Genomic DNA, 21,351 nt, shown 5'->3' with positions numbered 1-21,351 from the left:
CCCCACTTCAGGGTAGCCGACCAAAAGCTTCACGGTTTATATCTCGGCTTTTCCCACACAGTTTGGCTCTCTCTCTCGCTCCTAACACCAGGCGGTTTCTTTAGCTAAACCTACTTTTAAAAAATTGCCTGTCGCAGATAGCACAATTCAAACCCTTTAACTAATTTGCTTGATGAGGCGGACATACTTCTACGAGAAAATGCTATTCTTAATAGGGTAATTACCACAATTCACTAATTAATTTCACAAATAACTGCATTATGGTGCGTATTACAATTTACGAATTGTAGCCGGGATGTCCGAAGGGGGTATCCACTTGGAAAGAATTCTGAGCGTGAACCGTGTTTCAAGATATTAGTCTTCAAAGTATGCGACAAAATAAGTTGGTGCTCCAGTTACTCTAGTGCCCCAATGCATATAGCGGCGCTTTACTAACTAATTAAAACAGTGCCCTGATTGAAGAGTGCAAAAAAAAAACAAAGCAAGGAAAAGAAAAAAAAAAACTCACAGAACGAAAGTAAGGGTAGACATGGCACAAGCGCCTTCAACATACAAAGGAACGCACGCCTCTGACGGAGCACGTGAGCTCTTCTCGCTTTGGCGCATCTCGCGATGCAAATGTTCTTCAGGAAAGCTGCAGTGACGAGCCCGCTTGTTAGTGAAAGGATTTTGCTTAAAGAACAAGGGGGAGGATTGCGTTAGTTGGCTTTCTGCGTTTTTGTACGGGAAAGAAATCAGATTCCTCCGACGCGTACAGAAATATCAGATACCCAAATGTTACTTTTTCGGGTTGCGCATTAACGCGTCTGCGGCTCCGCCTATTGTATACACTTCATGACACTGTGGCATACAAAGTTGACAGTGGCCATTGTCTCCTGCCTACCGCTTCTTTCGTGCGGTTTTTTTTTTACTGGGGGGGAGGGGGGATTGTAAACCATGTCGTAAATGCACCAACTATGCCTTCTAAAAATCCGTTTACCAACAGCGAATTTTTATCGAAAGTTCGACGGCGCATATCTCAAAACCGGTGCCCTCCAGAGAATTCGTTCGAGATCGATATGCCTTGCAAGTTCAATAGCTACAATTCGCAGAATAAGGCTGCTAATAAAATATTATTAAATGTAATTAGTGCAATTTTGTTAGTCAAACACGCATCTAAATGGTCTTAGACGTACTGCCGGCCTCATCGGATAAATCAATTCAACGGTTGTAATTGTGCTATCAGCCACACGTAATGTTTAAATATGGGGCAGCAAAAATATTTTGAAGATGATTATGCTTTGTGTGAGTACCGTAAGTTAACAGGGGATAAAAATAACAGTGTAAGATTAAGCAAAAGAACTCTGTGAGATACAAAGTGCATTAACGTTCACGGAGTGTCGTCAGAAATTCAAGCTCTTGTTTCAGCAATGAAGGCATCCTCTCTAACGTATTTGTCGTTTTGCTGATGTGTAGATAAAGAATGAACTACTATGAAATATCTTAGAATTCTTTCCGACTTCGAGTCACTCACGCCCTATTTTGAAAGAAACATTACACGGCTCGGAGGCTATTTTATAAGCTAACACTAAAGGGGTGTCGTGTAGATACGTAGGTATTGAAATATACTTGAACAAAGTTTAGGACCATGCTTTATTTTGGTTTCTACGAAGTTGCCGGGAAGAGCGAAGTTTGTTTCCAGGAAATAAAACTGCTCGCGCATTTAATGAAATACGTAAAGTTCCCTTCATTTATTTTGCTACGTCTTTCGGAAGAAGCTCCCACACTATATGAAGGCTGTCGTCCTTGACGTACCCTTCACGTTCAAGATCATCTACGTGAATTGCGAGGAGGGGGGCATATCCGATATTGTTACTCGATTGTTCGGGCCTTCCATAGTGCCCAAGTTCACCAGCCGTGTTCAACCGTATCTGACGCCGTTTACTTTCGGACGGATGTTTCACGGTCAGCTGAATGTCCTGACTGAAAGGCCACTGTAGAAATTCATCGATCACACCCTTGTGCAGCTGAAAAGCAGCATGCAATAAGACATGGTCTCCCTCTTTTCTGAAGTAAACTCCTGGCGACAGGTGATAGCCACACATGTATGTCTTCTCGCTCGAGTAATGAGAGCCTTTCGAATAGGCGCGGTCCTTCATTGCTTTGTATCCCTTAACAAAAAACTTACATCGCATAATGTTGGTTGTATTTACAGCCAACTCCTTTTCCTTATTCAATGCGCTCGGCCCTTCTTGCTTCTCAGTGTCCTTCACTTCAGCAACGCCAGCAACACTTCCTGCGCACTTTGTGCAGATTGTCCTTGTGCTTCCGTCCAACACTCTTCCAAAAGCTTCCTTCAGCGCTTCAACACCTTCGCAAGTTTTCTTCAGCACAGCGGTATCCGACGTCAACCGTTCTCTCAACTCTGCTTGCAACGTACTTTGCATATTCTTCTTTTTGAGGTGGTTGACAGTTCGCTTCGTGTCTTGTAAGCCTTGTTTCAGCTCTTTGATTGAATCGGTTATTGCTCCTGCAAGCATGCGCGCCTCACCTCTGTGGTCAATCAATTTTTCCTCGACTGCTCTGACTGAGGATAACGTAACTGTAGATTATATATATATATAATCTACAGTTACGTAGTGTAGATCTACAGTTATATATATATATATATATATATATATATATATATATATATATATATATATATATATATAATATGAACACGCACTTACGGACAGGCAAGAGTGCATACGCATTCTTGTGCGTATACAAGCGCCTTCCTTCAAAGACAGTCGGTAGTGCTCTGCCGGCCAAGGATGGAGTGTCGGACCCCACTTGCGCTACGTCGGCGGAGGAGTTGAATGAGCCGGGAATGTCACCTGAATTGAAGGGAGCGTGCAGGTTGTTTCACTCTGCCTTCGCGGAGAGAGCGAGTCCCGCAGCCAACTCCGCACGGCTTCGCACGGAGCAACAAAACTGTAGCAACAGTAACACAGTTGTTCTGCTCTCGCTACTCTTGCCTGTCCGGAAGTGCGTGTTCATATATATATATATATATATATATATATATATATATATATATATATATATATATATATATATATATATATATATATACGCAGTAGTCGCTATAGGCATGTGTACCGAGACAGAAGCTTTCTGACAGGCCAACGTGACGAGATGGGGACCACAGGAGCATCAGAGATCCAGGCGAAAAGTGGACGTCTCTGTGTTGGCGATCGTACAAACGCCGTTGCTTCTCTTGGGAGGCCAGGAGGCGAGCGCAGGCAAATTCACCGGCTTCAGCGGCCCTGGTGATGGCGTCAGTGCATACTCGCTGGTCACTACGTGACTCGGTCTCAATGTGACTGGCGGTTGGGGCATAGGTTTCTACTACCTTTATTCTATACCTCCTATTTAGTTTTAATATGACTACTGCTACGTACCTCTCATTAATGCTGTAGAATTTGTCGATGTTGCCCATTATGTCCCTGTGGATTAGGAATTCTACCCCATGTTGCTTCTTATGAGGAAGTACTCTATAGGAGGGGACCCGGCCGTTAGTCAGCACTGTTAATCAGCTTGATCAGTTCTTGTAACTTCACTAAGGCCAGTGATATCCCAAACAACGCCTGATAGTTCCTCAAAGAGTCCTGCTAAGCTAGCTCCACTCGAGAGGGATTGTGCATTGTACGTTGCCAGGGTTAGTTTCCAGTGGCAGTAGGTAAGCATTTTAATTATGCTGATACAATGACAATACAGCAGGAAAGTGACTTTCATGCATGCAGTCTGTCGGCATTCTCACGTCAAGATACTCATCCTTTTACAAAGAAGCGCCACGCTATCGTAATGTGAGTAACGGGAATATATAAAACGAATATATACATGCAGTGCCTTGGGTAATGAGGAAGCGAATTCCAAGACTTGGTTGACTTCGTGACACGAGGCTGATCATTATCTAGAGACACAACCTTGCTAGTACGTAAGAGATGATCAGGTGGAACAGCCGCTGGCCAAGCTAACCCTACCTGCTGGAACACCCCCATCATATAACCAAGTTGAACTTTCACTATGGATAACAGGAGTATTTAGTAGTAAGCTCATATGTTTGTATTAATTAGGAAAATGTTTAAAGCGAATAATCCTTTCCTATGTAGCAAATCTCGTTGGCTGGTGAGTTCGTTTTCACACTGTGCCGCTGTCAAAGGGAGGCCTCATTTGCCTTTTTGTGGCTGTTGTCTTGCCTGATGGGCTCGTACTGGAGAGCCTGGAGCAACCAGGGACATTTTATGCTAAGTGCAGGTGCAAACGTTGACACAAAAAGAAAATGAAACCATAGAATATAGATAGGGCTTAGCAGACATGCTCAAAAGAAGCGTCGAACAGGATACGGTGTCCAGTATGCAACGAAGGTAGGTTAAGGCAGATACACACTAGCGGAAAGTTAAGATCTCTTAAGACCTCTCTTAAGAGGCGAGTGGTGAAACCCTACTCTTCTTCCTCTTATCAATCGCCTCTTTCTCTTTGCCTCTTCTCTTTCTCTTCTTTCTTTTAATCATTACTGTTCACTACTATTGTTACTGTTCACTACTAAGCCTTTTTAGTCATTTGTAATCAATTGTGGTCAATAGAAGGCGTTGCTAGACAAGTTCGTCATGTCATAGTCTTAGTGGTGACTACAAGTCAGTGAAGTAATTATTTGTCATTACTGGTGATTACTAAGCATTTTTAGTAATTTCTAAGGAATTGTAGTCGTTGAAAATTGCCGTTACTCATATTGGTCATTCAGTCATTATTAGTCTTTACTGCTCACTACTAAGAATTTTAGTCATTTGTAATCAATTATGGTCACAACAAGCCGTCGTTAGACATGTTGGTGATATGCCAGTCATCAGAAGTCATTACAAGTTATTAGTAGCCATTTTAGTCATTACTACTAAATACTAGACATTTCTAGTCATTTCTAATCAATTATGGTCATTACAAGTCATCGTTAGGCATATTGGTCATTTGGGAGTCATTAGTAGTCATCACATGTCATTAGTAGTCGTCATTAGTCATCACTAGTCATTAATAGCATCTGCGAATCTCTATTTTAACCGTCTGATTCACTAACTGTCACTATCGTTCGTTTTTCATTCTTTAATCTGTCTTCATATGGCGTGATGAAGCTTCGGCGGGCACTTCAACAGGAAGGTCTGCTGACACCAACTGCGCCATCAGCTTATAAAGGCTTTCGCCTTAAAAACACACGCGGCTCACCGGCGCCGGCAAGATGCGCGCATCGAATGTGCCTCAGGGCAGCTTTTTCGTGCCGCAGGATGGATCGGTCCTGGGGGGGGGGGGTATTCTGCAAGAGTCCACCCAGTGGACTGTCTATTTCGGCCGTTGCTGATTCGATCCCGGTGTACGAGAGAGGAGGAGACGATAGGCTCTAGGCAGTCAGGAGCAGCCGAAATGGACAGTCCGCTAGGTGGACTTGCAGAATAAATAACCCCTCTGATTTTCCGCGGCTCTTTGCGGCGGTGTTCGCCGTCACCGGCGTTCGTGACGCCTTTCAGTGACGGGTGCAGCGGAAACTGGTTTCCTGTGGACCCGCACAACCTCTTGATTTGTACTCGTATGCGGTGTCAGTCGGTGTGCTCGCTTCGCACTATCGTCTACTCAAGCTAGCTCTCGCTCGCGCTTGTTTTGGTCTTGTTTGCGCTTCTTTTGATTGTCATGGTTTGCAAATAATTTCCAAAATGATGAGTCTAAACGAAGATGTACTGATGGAAAGGTGTTTATAGACAGTGCGCCATGTCCAAGTCTGTACGAGAAGACGGACCCTGAATACAAAAAAAATGGAGGAAGCTTCAGCTTCGCCTTCAAGAGTGGAACGCGACAGCATTCCCGTCGACCCGCCAAGGGGTGTAAGACAATGTGCTACAGCGCAGCGATCACTTACGAGGCGCCCCGCATCGGACTTTGCGCCCACCTATCACGCGGTGAGCGTCCAGCAATGCAGCGTTCGGCGCAGCAACGAAACGTGCGCCTGAGCAAACGGAACCAACCAAAGAACTCGGTGTCTCGTAGGGGGAAAGGATCTACGCCAGCCAATCGTCGTGATCGGCACGGGCAGATAGATAGATAGATAGATAGTAATCTAAAGAAAGGAACGGCGCTTGATTCTGCAACCCGTGTGGGAGCACGGCGAAGCGTCGTCAGGGGAGAGGGAGTCGGGGCCGCGACGCGCCTGGCACCGTTGCCCGCACAGCCCCAATGCGCGCGTGGCGCGCCACCTGTCGGGGAAGCGCCGTACATTGAGAGGAAGTGTCTTCTGTGTTTGCCGCAAGATGGCTCTGCGTGTGCGGTAAGTGCAGAAGAAATGTAGCGGAAACGTACGTCGCTACGCGTTTAACTGCGACTTCTGTAATTTACATGCTTATAATTACCGATATACACAGCAGTATAGCTTTCTACGGCCCGTTTGTAAGGCAACACCGCATTCACTAGAGGTGTTTTTGTCCCACTTTGAGCGATCGAATTCGTGGCTGAGTGGTAGCGTTTCCGCCTCACACTCCGAAGATCGTGGTTCGATTCCCGCGCAAGTTGTTTTTATTTATAAATTGTCTGCCGGGATTTTTCGCTCACGGCCAACGCCGCCGAAGACACCGGCTTTTCTGCGACACGAGCTCCTTAACGCTGTCGCGTTCAAACGTGGAGGCAGCACCTCATTCCCCTTGTCTTTTGAACGCGGGAAAGCCGCAACAGAAGGGAGCACACCAACATCATTATGATTTGTGGAAACAACGTTGTCTTCTCCATAAGGCATAACTCGTGTTAAGAACGAAGAATGTAAATACAGCACCAATCTGTCAGCAGATGAAGGAAAAAGCACGCGACGTCTCGCACCTGCATGCAAAGTAAAATATAGGAGGCAAGATTTTCGTGCTGCCGTGTCACTGCCGCAGCGGCTCGCGGCCAGTTGGTGCCGCCGCTCTGCCGCAGTTGCGTTTTGCCACAAGCTGTGTGCCGCGCGCATTTTTCCGCTAGTGTGTATCCGTCTTAAGAAGCACCGACGCATGCTAAGTTTGAGAAGCCCCTAACCATATTTGGGCCCTGCAAGCACAAAAGTGTCGTGCGTAACGACATCCAGGATGGCGGTGCCTGCAAAGTACCAACCAAACCACTTCTTAGCACAAGAACAGCTCAAATTTCGAATGAAAGCTCGTGCAGTATTACTCTCTACGGTGTGCCGCTTCCTGTGGAAGAATCAAGGTCACATGCACGAATGCCTCTCATTAGAAACACTGCCTGCAACGTCACTGATTATCTCAAACGACTTTGATAAACCATCCAATACAGAACATGCAATACGACCATTTTGAGAAACATAAAGGAAAAACATGTTCGTGCATCCTGTGGCACATCGTTACTTGTCTCTGGAATGGGAGAAGGCAGGGAAAGAATATAACTCGGAGATGCTTCGAGGCAAGGGGAAAATTTTAATGTTGAAAACACGAAGCGGAAGAGAATTGATACAAAGTGAGGACAAACTTAGAATGCAAAGCTGGGCACCATCAGTAAGCATTGGTGAAACAGCAGCAGAACAATATTGTGTTGCTTAGAGGTGTAAACAAGTGCTTTGAGAAACACATCGTTCAACATGAGTTTATTTAGGTTAGGTTAGGTGTGTGCGTGTGGTTATTTGTGTACAGTACTTTGGCTTTTGTGGAATGTGTTTGCGGGGTTGGAGGGCCACTAATTTACGCCGAGCGAGGCATTTCAGAGTGAAAACTCCTCCAACTTTTTTGTACGGTGTATAATTGAAAATAATCTGTATACAAGACAAGCATTTTCTATAAACACAAAATAAACTCTGCTTAAACCAATTCACACGACAGATGCGGTCAAGAAAACGTTTTTTTCTCTGATCTGCTCCAGAGTTTAGTATGCGAATGGGTTGATGCACTAAAGTACCTACATGATAACTGCCGATTTCGCCTCTTAAATGATGAATTTTGGCGGCGACAATATGGTGGGTCACTTAAACGCCAATCATGCATTTCTTCAACGCTAATTACATCAACATGGACATTAATTGTGTCATTGGTTCTGCCAGAACTTACTTTTCTACACTTTCATTGAAGCTACTTGCATTTATTATTGTCACTTATTGTATTGCTATTGTGACAATATATGATATTTTTTTCAGTAGGTTCAGCTGCCAGGGCCATATATATGCAGTTGCTGCATGGGAGCTTGTGCGCAAGTTCCCACAGCTGAGAGATGCATGTGGGGAAGGCCATGTAAGTACGTTAGCGTTTTATGTGTGGCGATGTTGCACTGCTAGAAGATGCATCTGTAGGCATAAGACCTTGGGAGATGACAGCATGACAAAGATCTGGACAGCGGTAATGTCATAGTGGCGTCATGTTGCTCTAAAATTATGTATTGAGCAAAGGCTAGTGGCAAAGGTGGAACAACAGTGCGAAGAGTAGGTCTCTGTGTCATTCTGTTTTAAAATTACAATATAGCAGAAGAGTGTGCAGAGTCTGTGCCAAAGTGGGCGTAGAAGATTTAGCGTCGTTTCCCCCGTGCTGCCTCGCTAGGGAAGCTGAAACCAAAACCTTAAATACACATTAGGATAGAGGCTTGGGCGAGCTGGTCGTGGTTCATAATGGCGGCGTTTGTGTAGCTCAAGAAAGTAGGAAAGGAAGGACAGAGACGAGTGAAGAGCGCTAACTTACCGCCGCTTCTCGTCACTTTTGAATTATCCGATTCAAATACCTTTCGATTTCATGATTTGAAGCTTTTAGTTACGCCTACACATGTTGATGGATGTATGAACCACAAAGCGCTAAACCACTTCTGCCTTTGAGCACGGCCCACTCAAAGTTAGTTAAGAGGAGTATCACTAATCTTTGCTTAGCCAACGCCCTCAAGAAATCTTGCCCCCTCCCCCCCCCCCCACAATGCTAGGTAGTGAAACAGGCGAAGCACCTGGTAGAAGCAGATTATCCAGTACACTTGCTTTCTTCGGTTGCTGAAAAGTTGCTCGAAGTCGTGCAACGAGGACATATGCTGGAGAAACGAGACATCGCAGAAACAAGTCGGCCTGTCGTTGTGCCGTATGTGCACAGCATTTCACACGTTAAAGATTGGCCAGGGCGCCAGGGTGTTTTCTTGGCCCCAGTGAAAGTACAGAAGGTACGCAAGCGAGTCGACTAACCGCGCTTACTTTTCTTGCAAACTAGTCTTGTATTCTTCCTGAAATTATTGTTTAAGAGAGAACAATACAATAAAATATTAAGCCAGGTTATATTAATTATCTTATGTCTATCGTTATTTGCTACAGGCCAATATATCACTTTGCTGCATAGGAAATTGCCACCAAAGCTCCTGCTGCTGGTCCACAATTTGACTCTTGTCACCCTATTCAAAACGTGCGAGCTAATGTAATCTCCGTGTGACAGCTCCTTATGCCAATCTGTGAATGAGCCAGTGTAACAGTAGAAGCACATTCCGTCCAAAATACATAGGTGGAGCCACTCCATTTTTCCATGTTAGTTATTTTCTCGTTTACAAAAGCTGTGTTATCGCTGCAGATCAATTTGTTATTTCAGAAGCGTAATCTTTTAATCTAGCTTGACTTTTCATTTTTGCATTCGTGTCCCTTTTGTGCTGAACGACAATCTGCAGGCCCTGCTGGCCATTCATTGCATTTTTTTAGTGGTACAGTTAGTCTGCATTTAGTGAAAAAAAAAGCTGATGAGTATTCATCTGATTTATGGTGCCTCAAATATTTCATTTCAGATGGCCGACAGCCCTCAAGTTCCAGGCAAAGAAAATGAGGATAAAGTTGCCCTCTGGGATTGTGAAGCACGACGCCAATCGGCAGAAAGCTCAGAAAGAAAAAGCTGCACATAGTGAGACAGGTGGCAATACTAATGCTGTCAAACCATGCATCAGAAAGTTAACTCATTCATTCCAGAGTCCTATTTTATTAACTCCCCTTTAACTTCACACTTTTTCGCCCTTAGGTGATTGTGAATAAATCGGACTGGATTATTTGCTTAAATTTTCTATAAACGTTTGGCAGCACATGAAAACTTGGTGTCTTGGGATCTAGATTTAAATCACAAGGACTTTTTTTCGATTCACAAATGTATTTTTAAGCTTACTTCAGTGTACAGAAATTAAGATCAAGAGTGCAGGCCACATCGCGGAACAAATGCTTCGTTTTGCACTAATGTTATCTTAGACCTGTAGGAACTTCAGTTTGGCCTAGTTCGTGTTTACTGCATATCATATTGAACGCAAATAAAGACGGGGACAGCGGTAGAGAACACATAAACAACAAGGGAACAAACGAACAAACGAAAACCACGAACAAACGAGAACCACGAGAGCAGCACGCAAGGCTCCCTACGTACGCACGCAAGAATCGGATGCGTGCGTACGCAACGGCCGCGTACGCATCTCGTACCGTTTGTGTTGTTTTCTGCACATGCGCAGTTTGCAGAACGCAGCGATCTTACGTACGCAACGCCGTTGCGTACGCTACGTACGCAGTACTAAAACTGCCTATTGTCTCCTGCCTACCGCGTCTTTCGTGCGGTTTCTTTTACTGGGGGGAGGGGGGATCGTAAACCATGTCGTAAATGCACCAACTATGCCCTCTAAAAATCCGTTTACCAACAGCGAATTTTTATCGAATGTTCGACGGCGCGTATCTCAAAACCGGTGCCCTCCAGAGAATTCGTTCCAGATCGATTTGCCTTGCAAGTTCAATAGCTACAATTCGCAGAATATGGCAGCTAATAAAATAGTATTAAATGTAATTAGTGCAATTTTGTTACTCAAACACGCGTCTAAATGGTCGTAGACGTACTCGCGGCCTCATCGAATAATTCAGCTCTATAGCTATATTTGTGCTATCAGCCACGTGTAATGTTTAAATATGGTGCAGCAAAAATATTTTTAAGATGATTATGCTTTGTGCGAGTACCGTAAGTTAACAGGGGATAAAAAAACAGCGTAAGATTAAGCAAAAGAACTCTGAGATACAAAGTGCATTAACGTTCACGGAGTGTCTCGTCAGAAATTCTAGCACTTTTTCAGCAATGAAGGCATCCTCTCTAACGTATTCGTCGTTTTGCTGATGTGTAGATAAAGAATGAACTATTATGAAATATTTTAGAATTCTTTCCGACTTCGAGTCACTCACGCCCTATTTTGAAAGAAACATTACACGGCTCGGAGGCTATCTTATAAGCTAACACTAAAGCGGTGTCGTGTAGACACGTAGGTATTGAAATATATTTGAAAAAAGTTCAGGACGATGCTTTATTTTGGTTTCAACGAAGTGGCCGGGAAGAGCGAAAACTACTAGGGCATTTATTGAAATACGTAAAGTTCCCCTCATTTATTTTGCTACGTCTTTCGGAAGAATCTCCCACACTATATGAAGCTTCTCGTCCTTGACGTACCCTTCACGTTCAAGAACATCTACGCGAATTGAGTGCAAGGGGTGATAGATTTTGTTACTCGATTGTTCGGGCCTTCCATAGAACTTAAGTTCATCACACGTGTTCCACAGTATCTGACGCCGTTTACTTACGGACGGATGTTTCACGGTCAGCTGAATAGCCTGACTGAAAGGCCACTGTAGAAATTCATCGATCACACCCTTGTGCAGCTGAAAACCAGCATGCAATAAGACATTGTCTCCCTCTTTTCTGAAGTACACTCCTGGCGACACGTGATAGCCACACATGTATGTCTTGTCGCTCGAGTAAGAATGAAAGCCTTTCGAACAGACGTCGTCCTTCATTGCTTTGTATCCCTTAGCAAAAAACTCATATCGCCTTATGTTGATTGTATTTAGGGCCAACTCTTTTTCCTTATTCAATGCGCTCGGCACTACTTGCTTCTGAGTGTCCTCCACTTCAGCAATGCCAGCAACACTTCCTGCGCACTTTGTGCAGATTGTCCTTGTGCTGCCGTCCAACACTTTTCCAAAAGCTTCCTTCAGCGCATCAACACCTTCGCAAGTTTTCTTGAGCACAGCGGTATACGTCGTCAACTGTTCTCTCAACTCCGCTTGCAACGTGCTTTGCGTATTGTTTTCTTTGAGGTGGTTGACAGTTCGCTTCGTGTCTTCTAAGCCTTCCTTCAGGTCTTTTATTGAATCGGTTATTGCTCCTGCAAGCATGCGCGCCTCACCACTGTGGTCAATCAATTTTTCCTCGACTGCTCTGACTGAGGATAACGTAACTGTAGATTGTGAAGCAAAGTGATCCAAGGTACTACTTTCACTCGACTTTTGTAGCAGTGTTTCCTTGACCGTGTTGATGCAATGTGAAATATTAGTTAGGTGACCATTTTGGGCAGCATGATCCCTAATAATATCGTCTAGCCTTTTTTTCATTTCAACTACTCGCACGTCTAAGCTTGCATTCAGAGCCATCATCATTGCTTTTTGCTGACTGTCTGACTTTTCTAGAGCCCAGGACATCAGAGACAGCACATAATCTTGACATTTGCTTTCTAAATGCCCGGCAACATTACTACGGAGCACGAGCTTCGAACATTTAGGGCACGATGTAGCGTGGTAGTCACAGTCATTGCAGAAATGGTTGTTCAGCTCTGATGCAGCCAAAACTATGTCGCAGCCACGTTCTTCATTCCAGCATTTTACCTGAAAGGGGAAAAAAGAGTTTTTGAGCAATTTTACACATTAGCATCTTCATAGCACCTTTCATATTAACATATTTCATACGTTATTTTATGTCTTTGAACTTCCGCTGCTTCAAGGTTCGTCTAATGTGAAAAAATGTGATGAGACATCAAGATATGGCTCATCGTAGTGTCGCTATGAAGGGAAGCCAATAAATTTGTTCGTCAGGTGATGCTGTGAGATTGGCGTGAATAATGTTCTATTAAGATATTCACCCTACTCCCAAGAGAAATGGTTATGAAGGAAGGAATCCGGCAGCCAACCCCACTCAAGCGGGTCCTTAAGCGAAGAACTGCTGCTTGGCCAGAAGAAGGATTATCACGAATCGGTAATTTTCTGGAGCGAAACTTTGACAGCGCTTGCACCGTGTTTGCGAACTGATGGTATGTGCACTGGGAATTGGGGTTATTGTTGAAGATGAAATGTCTTAATAGGATGAGGTAACTTCCTCAGCTCCGTTTGTTTGGCGTTCGGATATCCGCTTTTTTTCCAGTAGGGCAGCGCGGTCCTCAGGTGTCTGAACCGCATAACGACCAGAAGGGACTCGGTGTGCTTAGGTATGAGTTTCTCGAACTCGGCTGTGGTGAGAAGCTCCTTGAGGTGAGCCATTTATGCTGTAAACGTTCCTGTAGAGCGATGTCAAGGGTACGAAGCACCCAGGGCACACAGAATTAATTTATTTGAGAATCATATTCAAGAAGCGCTACTGACACGAACACACACAGAGAGACATGTACCAGAGAAAAAGCGCTGACTGCCAACTAAATGATGATTTGAAGAAGGCCAGCCCTTATATATCCATCCCGGAATAGGCATGCGTACACAAACATCTACATGACAAAATCATTTTCATTCATGAAAAGGCTATTTCTTTTTCTGATCAGGCTAAAAACGGCACGCTTACACAGCTATATCCAACCTTTTTCATGCAACATACCCGCATAATTTATCGCTCCTTACTTTTTCCCCTAGGAACTTCGTAATCTGAATCATGGCAGTGCATATTCACTTGTTCCAATGGAGCGCTAAATGCCATCCATGGCCAATCGTCACGTTGCTGCTGTATGGATGTGCTCAATCATTATAAAACTTTCCGGTTTGTCCTACATACACTAGTTTAACGCTATCTGGCAAACCACGTTGAGCGTACAGTGTGCGAATCTAGTTTTACGATTGTTGGTGACGCGGGGCCTACTATGCTCTTTCATTCGATTGCATACATTACATAGCTTACAAGGGGCACTGAAAAGTATATTTACATTATGTCGGTTGGATAATTTCCTCAAGTTGTGCCATAACTTATGCAAATGCGGCAGCACGTGCAGCGTTCTCTTGCCTTTTTCTTTGCGTGCTGGCTCGGAACCTATCCGCTCTTTCTTTCTTTTTTTTCTTTTTTTTTTGCAACCCGCCGTGGTTGCTCAGTGGCTATGGTGTTGGGCTGCTGAGCATGAGGTCGCGGGATCGAATCCCGGCCACGGCGGCCGCAGTTCGATGGGGGCGAAATGCGAAAACGCCCGTGTGCTTAGATTTAGGTGCACGTTAAAGAACCCCAGGTGGTCAAAATTTCCGGAGTCTTCCACTACGGCGTGCCTCATAATCAGGAAGTGGTTTTGGCACGTAAAACCCCAAATATTATTATTATTTCTTTTTTGCAAGGTGATTTCAGATACTTAAGTGATGCAACAACGAGGAAGGCATGCTTCCGTTTACTGTGCTGTCAGATTTGAAAAACTTTGTTCCATCTCGTGCTTGCATGAGTGCTGCCTGAATACACGTAGCCGCTATGGCCCTCCTCATGAATTTAGAGTGTGCGCTGAAATTAAATACTGATGGACGGGCAAGCGCAAACGCTCAACCGAATTTTATTTCGGTCAGACACGTAAATATAAAACACAAGACATGCGAAATGAAGCAACGAACAAGATATGGGTTCACGTGGTTTCCATGGGTTTCTTTTCGTTTGTTGCTTCAACTTAAAGAAGAAGGGGGATGATTGCGTTAGTCGGCTTTCTGCGTTTTTGTACGGGAAAGAAATCATATTCCTCGACGCGTACAGAAATATCACATACCCAAATGTAACTTTTTCTGGTTCACTCACATGTGAGGTGAACCTTTATATATGCTTCTGACTCAAATTAGATTTATTTAAAAGCCGGCGTTTGCCCGTGTCGATATTAACTTGTCCTTGTCTTTACTTGCCACCGCAACTTTTCTTAACCATTACGAACTAGCTTCACCAACCACAATATTTATGGAGCGACGATCTGCTTATGAGGCACACCGTATTTGGGGGCTGCAGATTAATTTAGAAGACCTTGGGTTTTTTGAACATGCCCTAAATGCGCTGTACACGAAGATTTTTGCAGCTCGCTCCCATTGAAACGCAGCCGCCGCAGCCGCGATTTTACCCCGCGACTTCGTATTTACCAGCGCAACATTAAAGCCCCTGAGTAATCACGACGCGTGATCCGTGGTTGTGCGGTTGCCGGCAACGTTAGAGCGCAGTCATTGCGACCAAGCCTCCGCCGCTGATTCGGCACGTCACTGTGTGGCTGCCGCTAACCAAACAACTGGGTCCCAGACCCATCATCTCTGCGGCATGGAGAATTCCTCGTCCGCGAGCGAGGTCAGCCAGTGACCCGCAAACAGAGTGTGGCGAGTTACCGTGACGCTAACGTGGACGCACAATAAAAACACTCCCATTCAGCGGGAAACTTGTATACGCATATGCATGGAGGGCTGCGTGATCCCACCCTCTGCTAACGATGAAGTACAGGCTGTAAGAGTTATTCTACGCGATACCGATTCAATGCATTGCGAGTCGAGCGCAGATGGAGCAAACACAGACGCAGCTAGAGACAAAAGCTCCGGGTATTGTGCTTGAATGATTGAACACTCTAATTTTATATCGTTATTCAGAGAATATCAGGTAATATATTAGTGCAATTTAGTCAATCAGTATCGCTTTTGATTAGTGCATGCAACCTAGCATTCGACGCCGCGGAAGAACATTTGCAGTTAGCCATCCGCGAAGGTCAGCACGCAAACCAACCACTGACGATCCTCACGGATTCCGAACTGGCCTGCGGCAACTTGCTACAAGGAACAATTGGAAGCCTTGCTGCACGAATTCTAGCCCAAATACTCAAGGAGCACCCTGAGGACTTCACCCCCCAAGCCATCATCTGGATACCGCGCCACACTGGCATCTCGGGCAACTTGCAAGCGAACAGGGCAGCTCGAGGATTCGTACATATCCGAGCACTCATCACGCCGGCTGCAGAAGACCTGGACCCTGTCGACCTCGAGTATTCAGCCACGGTGAACTCTCACAGAGGGCGTCGCTTGCGATATCCACCACCCCATCGAATTTTGAAGACAGAGGACGCACATAACCTACACATAATACATCGGATACACCCCACAGCCTACAGGGACGAGTGCCCGTGCTGTGGGGCCACACAAACACTATACCACAATACGTCGGAGTCCACAGTACACAACATAGAACAACCCGACACGAACACCACGAGGGAGCAATTGGAGGCACTGCTGTCCAGCTCGGCCCTCGTCGACCAGCTCAAGCTGATTAAGAGAGCTGAGAAGATGGCAAGAGCCAGCGGAGCCCGGGACTAGGCGCCCCGACCATTAGCGGTTTTTCTGATTATTCTTTTAATAAAGTTTACCTATATATCTATCTGCAAAATAAATGCCGGAGAACAAGACAGACGAGAAAAAAAATAAAGAAAATGTAGAATGCCTGCGTAAGAAATTATTAAAGGATAAAGACAAAGAAGAGCACCCTATGTCTCAATAACGGGTGCGAGTGAGCGCACCCAAATAGAAAGGTAATAAATCAATAGCGTTGCTTCATACTCGCTGCTTCTTACGCTGAATATTTCTGATTGTGCACGGGTTCGCATAGCTTTCAATCAGCAGTAAGTGGAACCTAGGATTATGGCGAGTTCAAAGCAACAACACATACGTACGGACAATAGCGCCCAACTATATGATTGTCTTCGCGGTTTCACTCCTAGGTAATATAATATAGCCTTTCATCTAGCTTACACGTAATTCATCCGCTCTAACAGAAAATTGCCTGTATTTCTAACAAATCCCCATTTTGCTTTTTCAATATTGACACGTGTACTTATCTTTACCGGGCGACCACGTTTCGCCGCTTAACAAATGTAATCGCACAGCGCGGGACGCACCTGTATGTATCCGAAGTTTCTGGAAAGTTATCGATGCTTCTACCCGGCTGTCTGTTGTCGCCGAACCTTGTGTTATCTGATTTCATCGCGTGACGCGAATGGTGCAGAACTTTGTGGAAGGCATGCGGGTCCCGACGATTAGTCTGGAACGTTCGACGACTGATCTGTAAAGGCCGACGCGATTGACCCGCAGATCAGATTTTCGACGATCGGCGACCGTGTTCGCCGCTATCGTTGTGCTATAAGTGTAGACTGTTTTTGTGGGCACAGGTTCGCCCAATAAAAGTTAGTTTTGTCTTTCACAGCATTTGCTACTGTGTTCTTCAACGTCACCACCACGTGACATCTTACCCAGCACCTCCACCAGATGTCACGTGGTGCTGACGTTGAAGAACACAGTAGCAAATACTGTGAAAGACAAAACCTTTATGGGGCGAACCTGTGCCCACAAAAACAGGCTACATGTATAGTACAACTATAGCGGCGAACACGGTGGGCGATCGTCGAAAATCTGATCTGCGGGTCAAGCGCGTCGGCTTTTATAGATCAGTCGTCGAATGTTCCAGACTAATCGTCGGCACCCGCGTGCCTCCCACAAAGTTCTACACCATTCGCGTCAGGTGATGAAATCAGATAGCACAAGGTTCGGCGACAACAGACAGCCGGGTAGAAGCATCGATAACTTTCCAGAAACTTCGGATACATACAGGCGCGTCCCGCGCTGTGCGATTACATTTGTTAAGCGGCGAAACGAGGTCGCCCGATAAAGATAAATACACGTGTCAATATATTCAGTGAACTTTGCAAAATTGATCTCGCTAGCATTAGTACACGGATTATTTTCCTCACGCATTCTTTCCCTACCTTCCGCCTGAGCAGGTTCTTTAAAGGAAAGTCTCTCCAGTCAGCGTCTTCTTGAAGGAACTGCTCACCGTCGAGTGGGCAGGCGTGACCCTCACGGAGCACGCACTGCTCGTAGCAGCTGTTGCACAGCACGTGTCGACAGGGCAGAAAAGCGGTCACTCTGGGCAGCACGCCACACGCGTTGCATATTCTGTGAGCAGGAATACGCTCGGCGAAATTCAAAGGTCTCCAGTCCAATTCTCCGGTAAAACCACACAGCGTGTATCGTTGCTCTTGAGAAGCCATGACGAAGCGCACATATGTCGACTGGCAAACGTCGTAGCGACGGTTCCGCGGAAACTTCAAAACGTTGCCAGAGCTTTGCCCTCTGAGCGGTTGCCAAGGTTGCTATCACTCTGATAAGCGCACGCCGTTTTGCTCATTGTTCACGGCGTCGCTTGCAAACGGGCATGGAACGATGGGGAAATTATCAGCTCGCCTAGCTGCGCAAATGTTGTTACCGACAATTTTATCGCCTTTTCGGATAGTTGAATTGTAAAGGTCGCGAACGTTGGAACTAAAAGTTATGGAAAATTTCCTGAGACACCGAGCATCACTCTACGATAGAAGCTCCACTAGCTGTCAAATGAAGAAAGAATCGGATAAAAAAAAAGAATCTTGAAAAGACCATCTGAACCATCTGAACCCTCTCGGCCTTTCCTCACTGTGGCTTCTGGATGCTGCTGCTGACTTGAGAGTCGCTCTTCCTTGAAATAAAATTTGAAGTATTTTCCCGTTTTGGGATCGAATGATGGTTCTCAATGAAGCGCCCCAATGTTCTATTCATTAGGCCACAAGATTTTACTCTAAGGTACAACCTTGTACAGCCCTTAGGCCACGATCGCACTTGTACATCCATGGCAGGAACGCCAACCTGCTCGAACACCGCGTGAGTCCCACTGCTTAGCACGGGTGCGGGAGAGCACATTCGCGCTCGTCTGTTTCGTTGATGTCAAAGACGCAGGAATAAACTCGGCAAATTTATATCATTTGAATAAGAGCTTTAAGCATGTTGCGATTCCAGTGTACCTCTGGCACACGGGTCACAAGGGCAAGCTTAAGTGCACTTCGAGCGAGTAAGTTTTGCCGCTAGTGTCATTCGCAGGCTGACACACGGGAACGCTTAGGGACAATTACTGCAGAGCGCACTCGCTGACGAGTGTGTTCGGCGAAAGCACTTCTTGGTGGCGATGTGTGTACACTCTTAGAACTGTAGGGAGTGTAGCGAGAGCAGAACAACTGTGTTACTATTGCTACAGTTTTGTTGCTCCGTGCGAAGCGGTGCGGAGTTGGCTGCGGGACTGGCCCTCTCCGCGAAGGCAGAGTGAAACAACCTGCGCGCTCCCTTCAATTCAGGTGACATTCCCGGCTCATTCAACTCCTCCGCCGACGTAGCGCAAGTGGGGTCCGACACTCCATCCTTGGCAGGCAGAGCACTACCGACTGGCTTTTAAGGCAGGCGCTTGTATACGCACAAGAATGCGTATACACTCTTGCCTGTCCAGAAGTGTGTGTTCATATATATATATATATATATATATATATATATATATATATATACACGCAGCAGTCGCTATAGGCATGTGTACCGAGACAGAAGCTTTCAGACAGGCCAACGTTACGAGATGGGGACCACAGGAGTATCAGAGATCCAGGCGAAAAGTGGACGTCTCGGTGTTGGCGATCGTACAAACGCCGTTGCTTCTCTTGAGAGGTCAGGAGGCGAGCGCAGGCAAATTCACCGGCTTCAGCGGCCCTGGTGATGGCGTCAGTGCATACTCGCTGATCACTGCGTGACTCGGTCTCAATGTGGCTGGCGGTTGGGGCATAGGTTTCTACTACCTTTATTCTATACCTCCTATTTAGTTTTAATATGACTACTGCTACGTACCTCTCATTAATGCTGTAGAATTTGTCGATGTTGCCCATTATGTCCCTGTGGATTAGGAATTCTACTCCATGTTGCTTCTTATGAGGCAGTACTCTATAGGAGGGGACCCGGCCGTTAGTCAGCACTGTTAATCAGCTTGATCAGTTCTCGTAACTTCACTAAGGCCAGTGATATCCCAAACAACGCCTGATAGTTCCTCAAAGAGTCCTGCTAAGCTAGCTCCACTCGAGAGGGATTGTGCATTGTACGTTGCCAGGGTTAGTTTCCAGTGGCAGTAGGTAAGCACTTTAATTATGCTGATACAATGATAATACAGCAGGAAAGTGACTTTCATGCATGCAGTCTGTCGGCATTCTGACGTCAAGATACTCATCCTTTTACAAAGAAGCGCCACGCTATCGTAATGTGAGTAACGGGAATATATAAAACGAATATATACATGCTGTGCCTTGGGTAATGAGGAAGCGAATTCCAAGACTTGGTTGACTTCGTGACACGAGGCTGATCATTATCTAGAGACACAGCCTTGCTAGTACGTAAGAGATGATCAGGTGGAACAGCCGCTGGCCAAGCTAACCCTACCTGCTGCAACACCCCCATCATATAACCAAGTTGAACTTTCACTATGGATAACAGGAGTATTTAGTAGTAAGCTCATATGTTTGTATTAATTAGGAAAATGTTTAAAGCGAATAATCCTTTCCTATGTAGCAAATCTCGTTGGCTGGTGAGTTCGTTTTCACACTGTGCCGCTGTCAAAGGGAGGCCTCATTTGCCTTTTTGTGGCTGTTGTCTTGCCTGATGGGCTCGTACTGAAGAGCCTGGAGCAACCAGGGACATTTTATGCTAAGTGCAGGTGCAAACGTTGACACAAAAAGAAAATGAAACCATAGAATATAGATAGGGCTTAGCAGACATGCTCAAAAGAAGCGTCGAACAGGATACGGTGTCCAGTATGCAACGAAGGTAGGTTAAGGCAGATACACACTAGCGGAAAGTTAAGATCTCTTAAGACCTCTCTTAAGAGGCGAGTGGTGAAACCCTACTCTTCTTCCTCTTATCAATCGCCTCTTTCTCTTTGCCTCTTCTCTTTCTCTTCTTTCTTTTAATCATTACTGTTCACTACTATTGTTACTGTTCACTACTAAGCCTTTTTAGTCATTTGTAATCAATTGTGGTCAATAGAAGGCGTCGTTAGACAAGTTCGTCATGTCATAGTCTTAGTGGTGACTACAAGTCAGTGAAGTAATTATTTGTCATTACTGGTGATTACTAAGCATTTTTAGTAATTTCTAAGGAATTGTAGTCGTTGAAAATTGCCGTTACTCATATTGGTCATTCAGTCATTATTAGTCTTTACTGCTCACTACTAAGAATTTTAGTCATTTGTAATCAATTATGGTCACAACAAGCCGTCGTTAGACATGTTGGTGATATGCCAGTCATCAGAAGTCATTATAAGTCATCAGTAGCCATTTTAGTCATTACTACTAAATACTAGACATTTCTAGTCATTTCTAATCAATTATGGTCATTACAAGCCATCGTTAGGCATATTGGTCATTTGGGAGTCATTAGTAGCCATTACATGTCATTAGTAGTCGTCATTAGTCATCACTAGTCATTAATAGCATCTACGA

General features: G+C 45.1%; 1 protein-coding gene across 4 annotated transcripts in view; it reads right to left on the bottom strand.

Moving 5' to 3' along the window:
* LOC142564011 (uncharacterized) overlaps positions 1 to 18,138 on the bottom strand; it is a 57,817-nt gene extending 39,679 nt beyond the window's left edge. The window contains exons 1-2 of one of the 4 annotated variants that reach the window (XM_075674814.1): positions 17,782 to 18,129; positions 11,292 to 12,664 (exon numbers count right to left, since the gene is read on the bottom strand). In XM_075674814.1, coding sequence (XP_075530929.1) covers positions 11,390 to 12,664; positions 17,782 to 18,066 — 1,560 coding nt within the window. In that variant the 5' untranslated portion in view covers positions 18,067 to 18,129 and the 3' untranslated portion in view covers positions 11,292 to 11,389. Of the gene's footprint in view, positions 1 to 11,291; positions 12,665 to 17,781 lie in introns of those variants that run through there. The other 3 variants (XM_075674816.1, XM_075674815.1, XM_075674817.1) reach the window with 3 other exon arrangements.
* Positions 18,139 to 21,351: the final 3,213 nt, after the last annotated feature.

This window comes from Dermacentor variabilis, chromosome 11 (genome assembly GCF_050947875.1).
Source record: "Dermacentor variabilis isolate Ectoservices chromosome 11, ASM5094787v1, whole genome shotgun sequence".
In the NCBI taxonomy this organism is placed as follows: Eukaryota; Metazoa; Arthropoda; class Arachnida; order Ixodida; family Ixodidae; genus Dermacentor; species Dermacentor variabilis.
The sequence above is the reverse complement of the archived record's forward strand: the minus strand, read 5'-3'. Positions and strand labels throughout refer to the sequence as shown.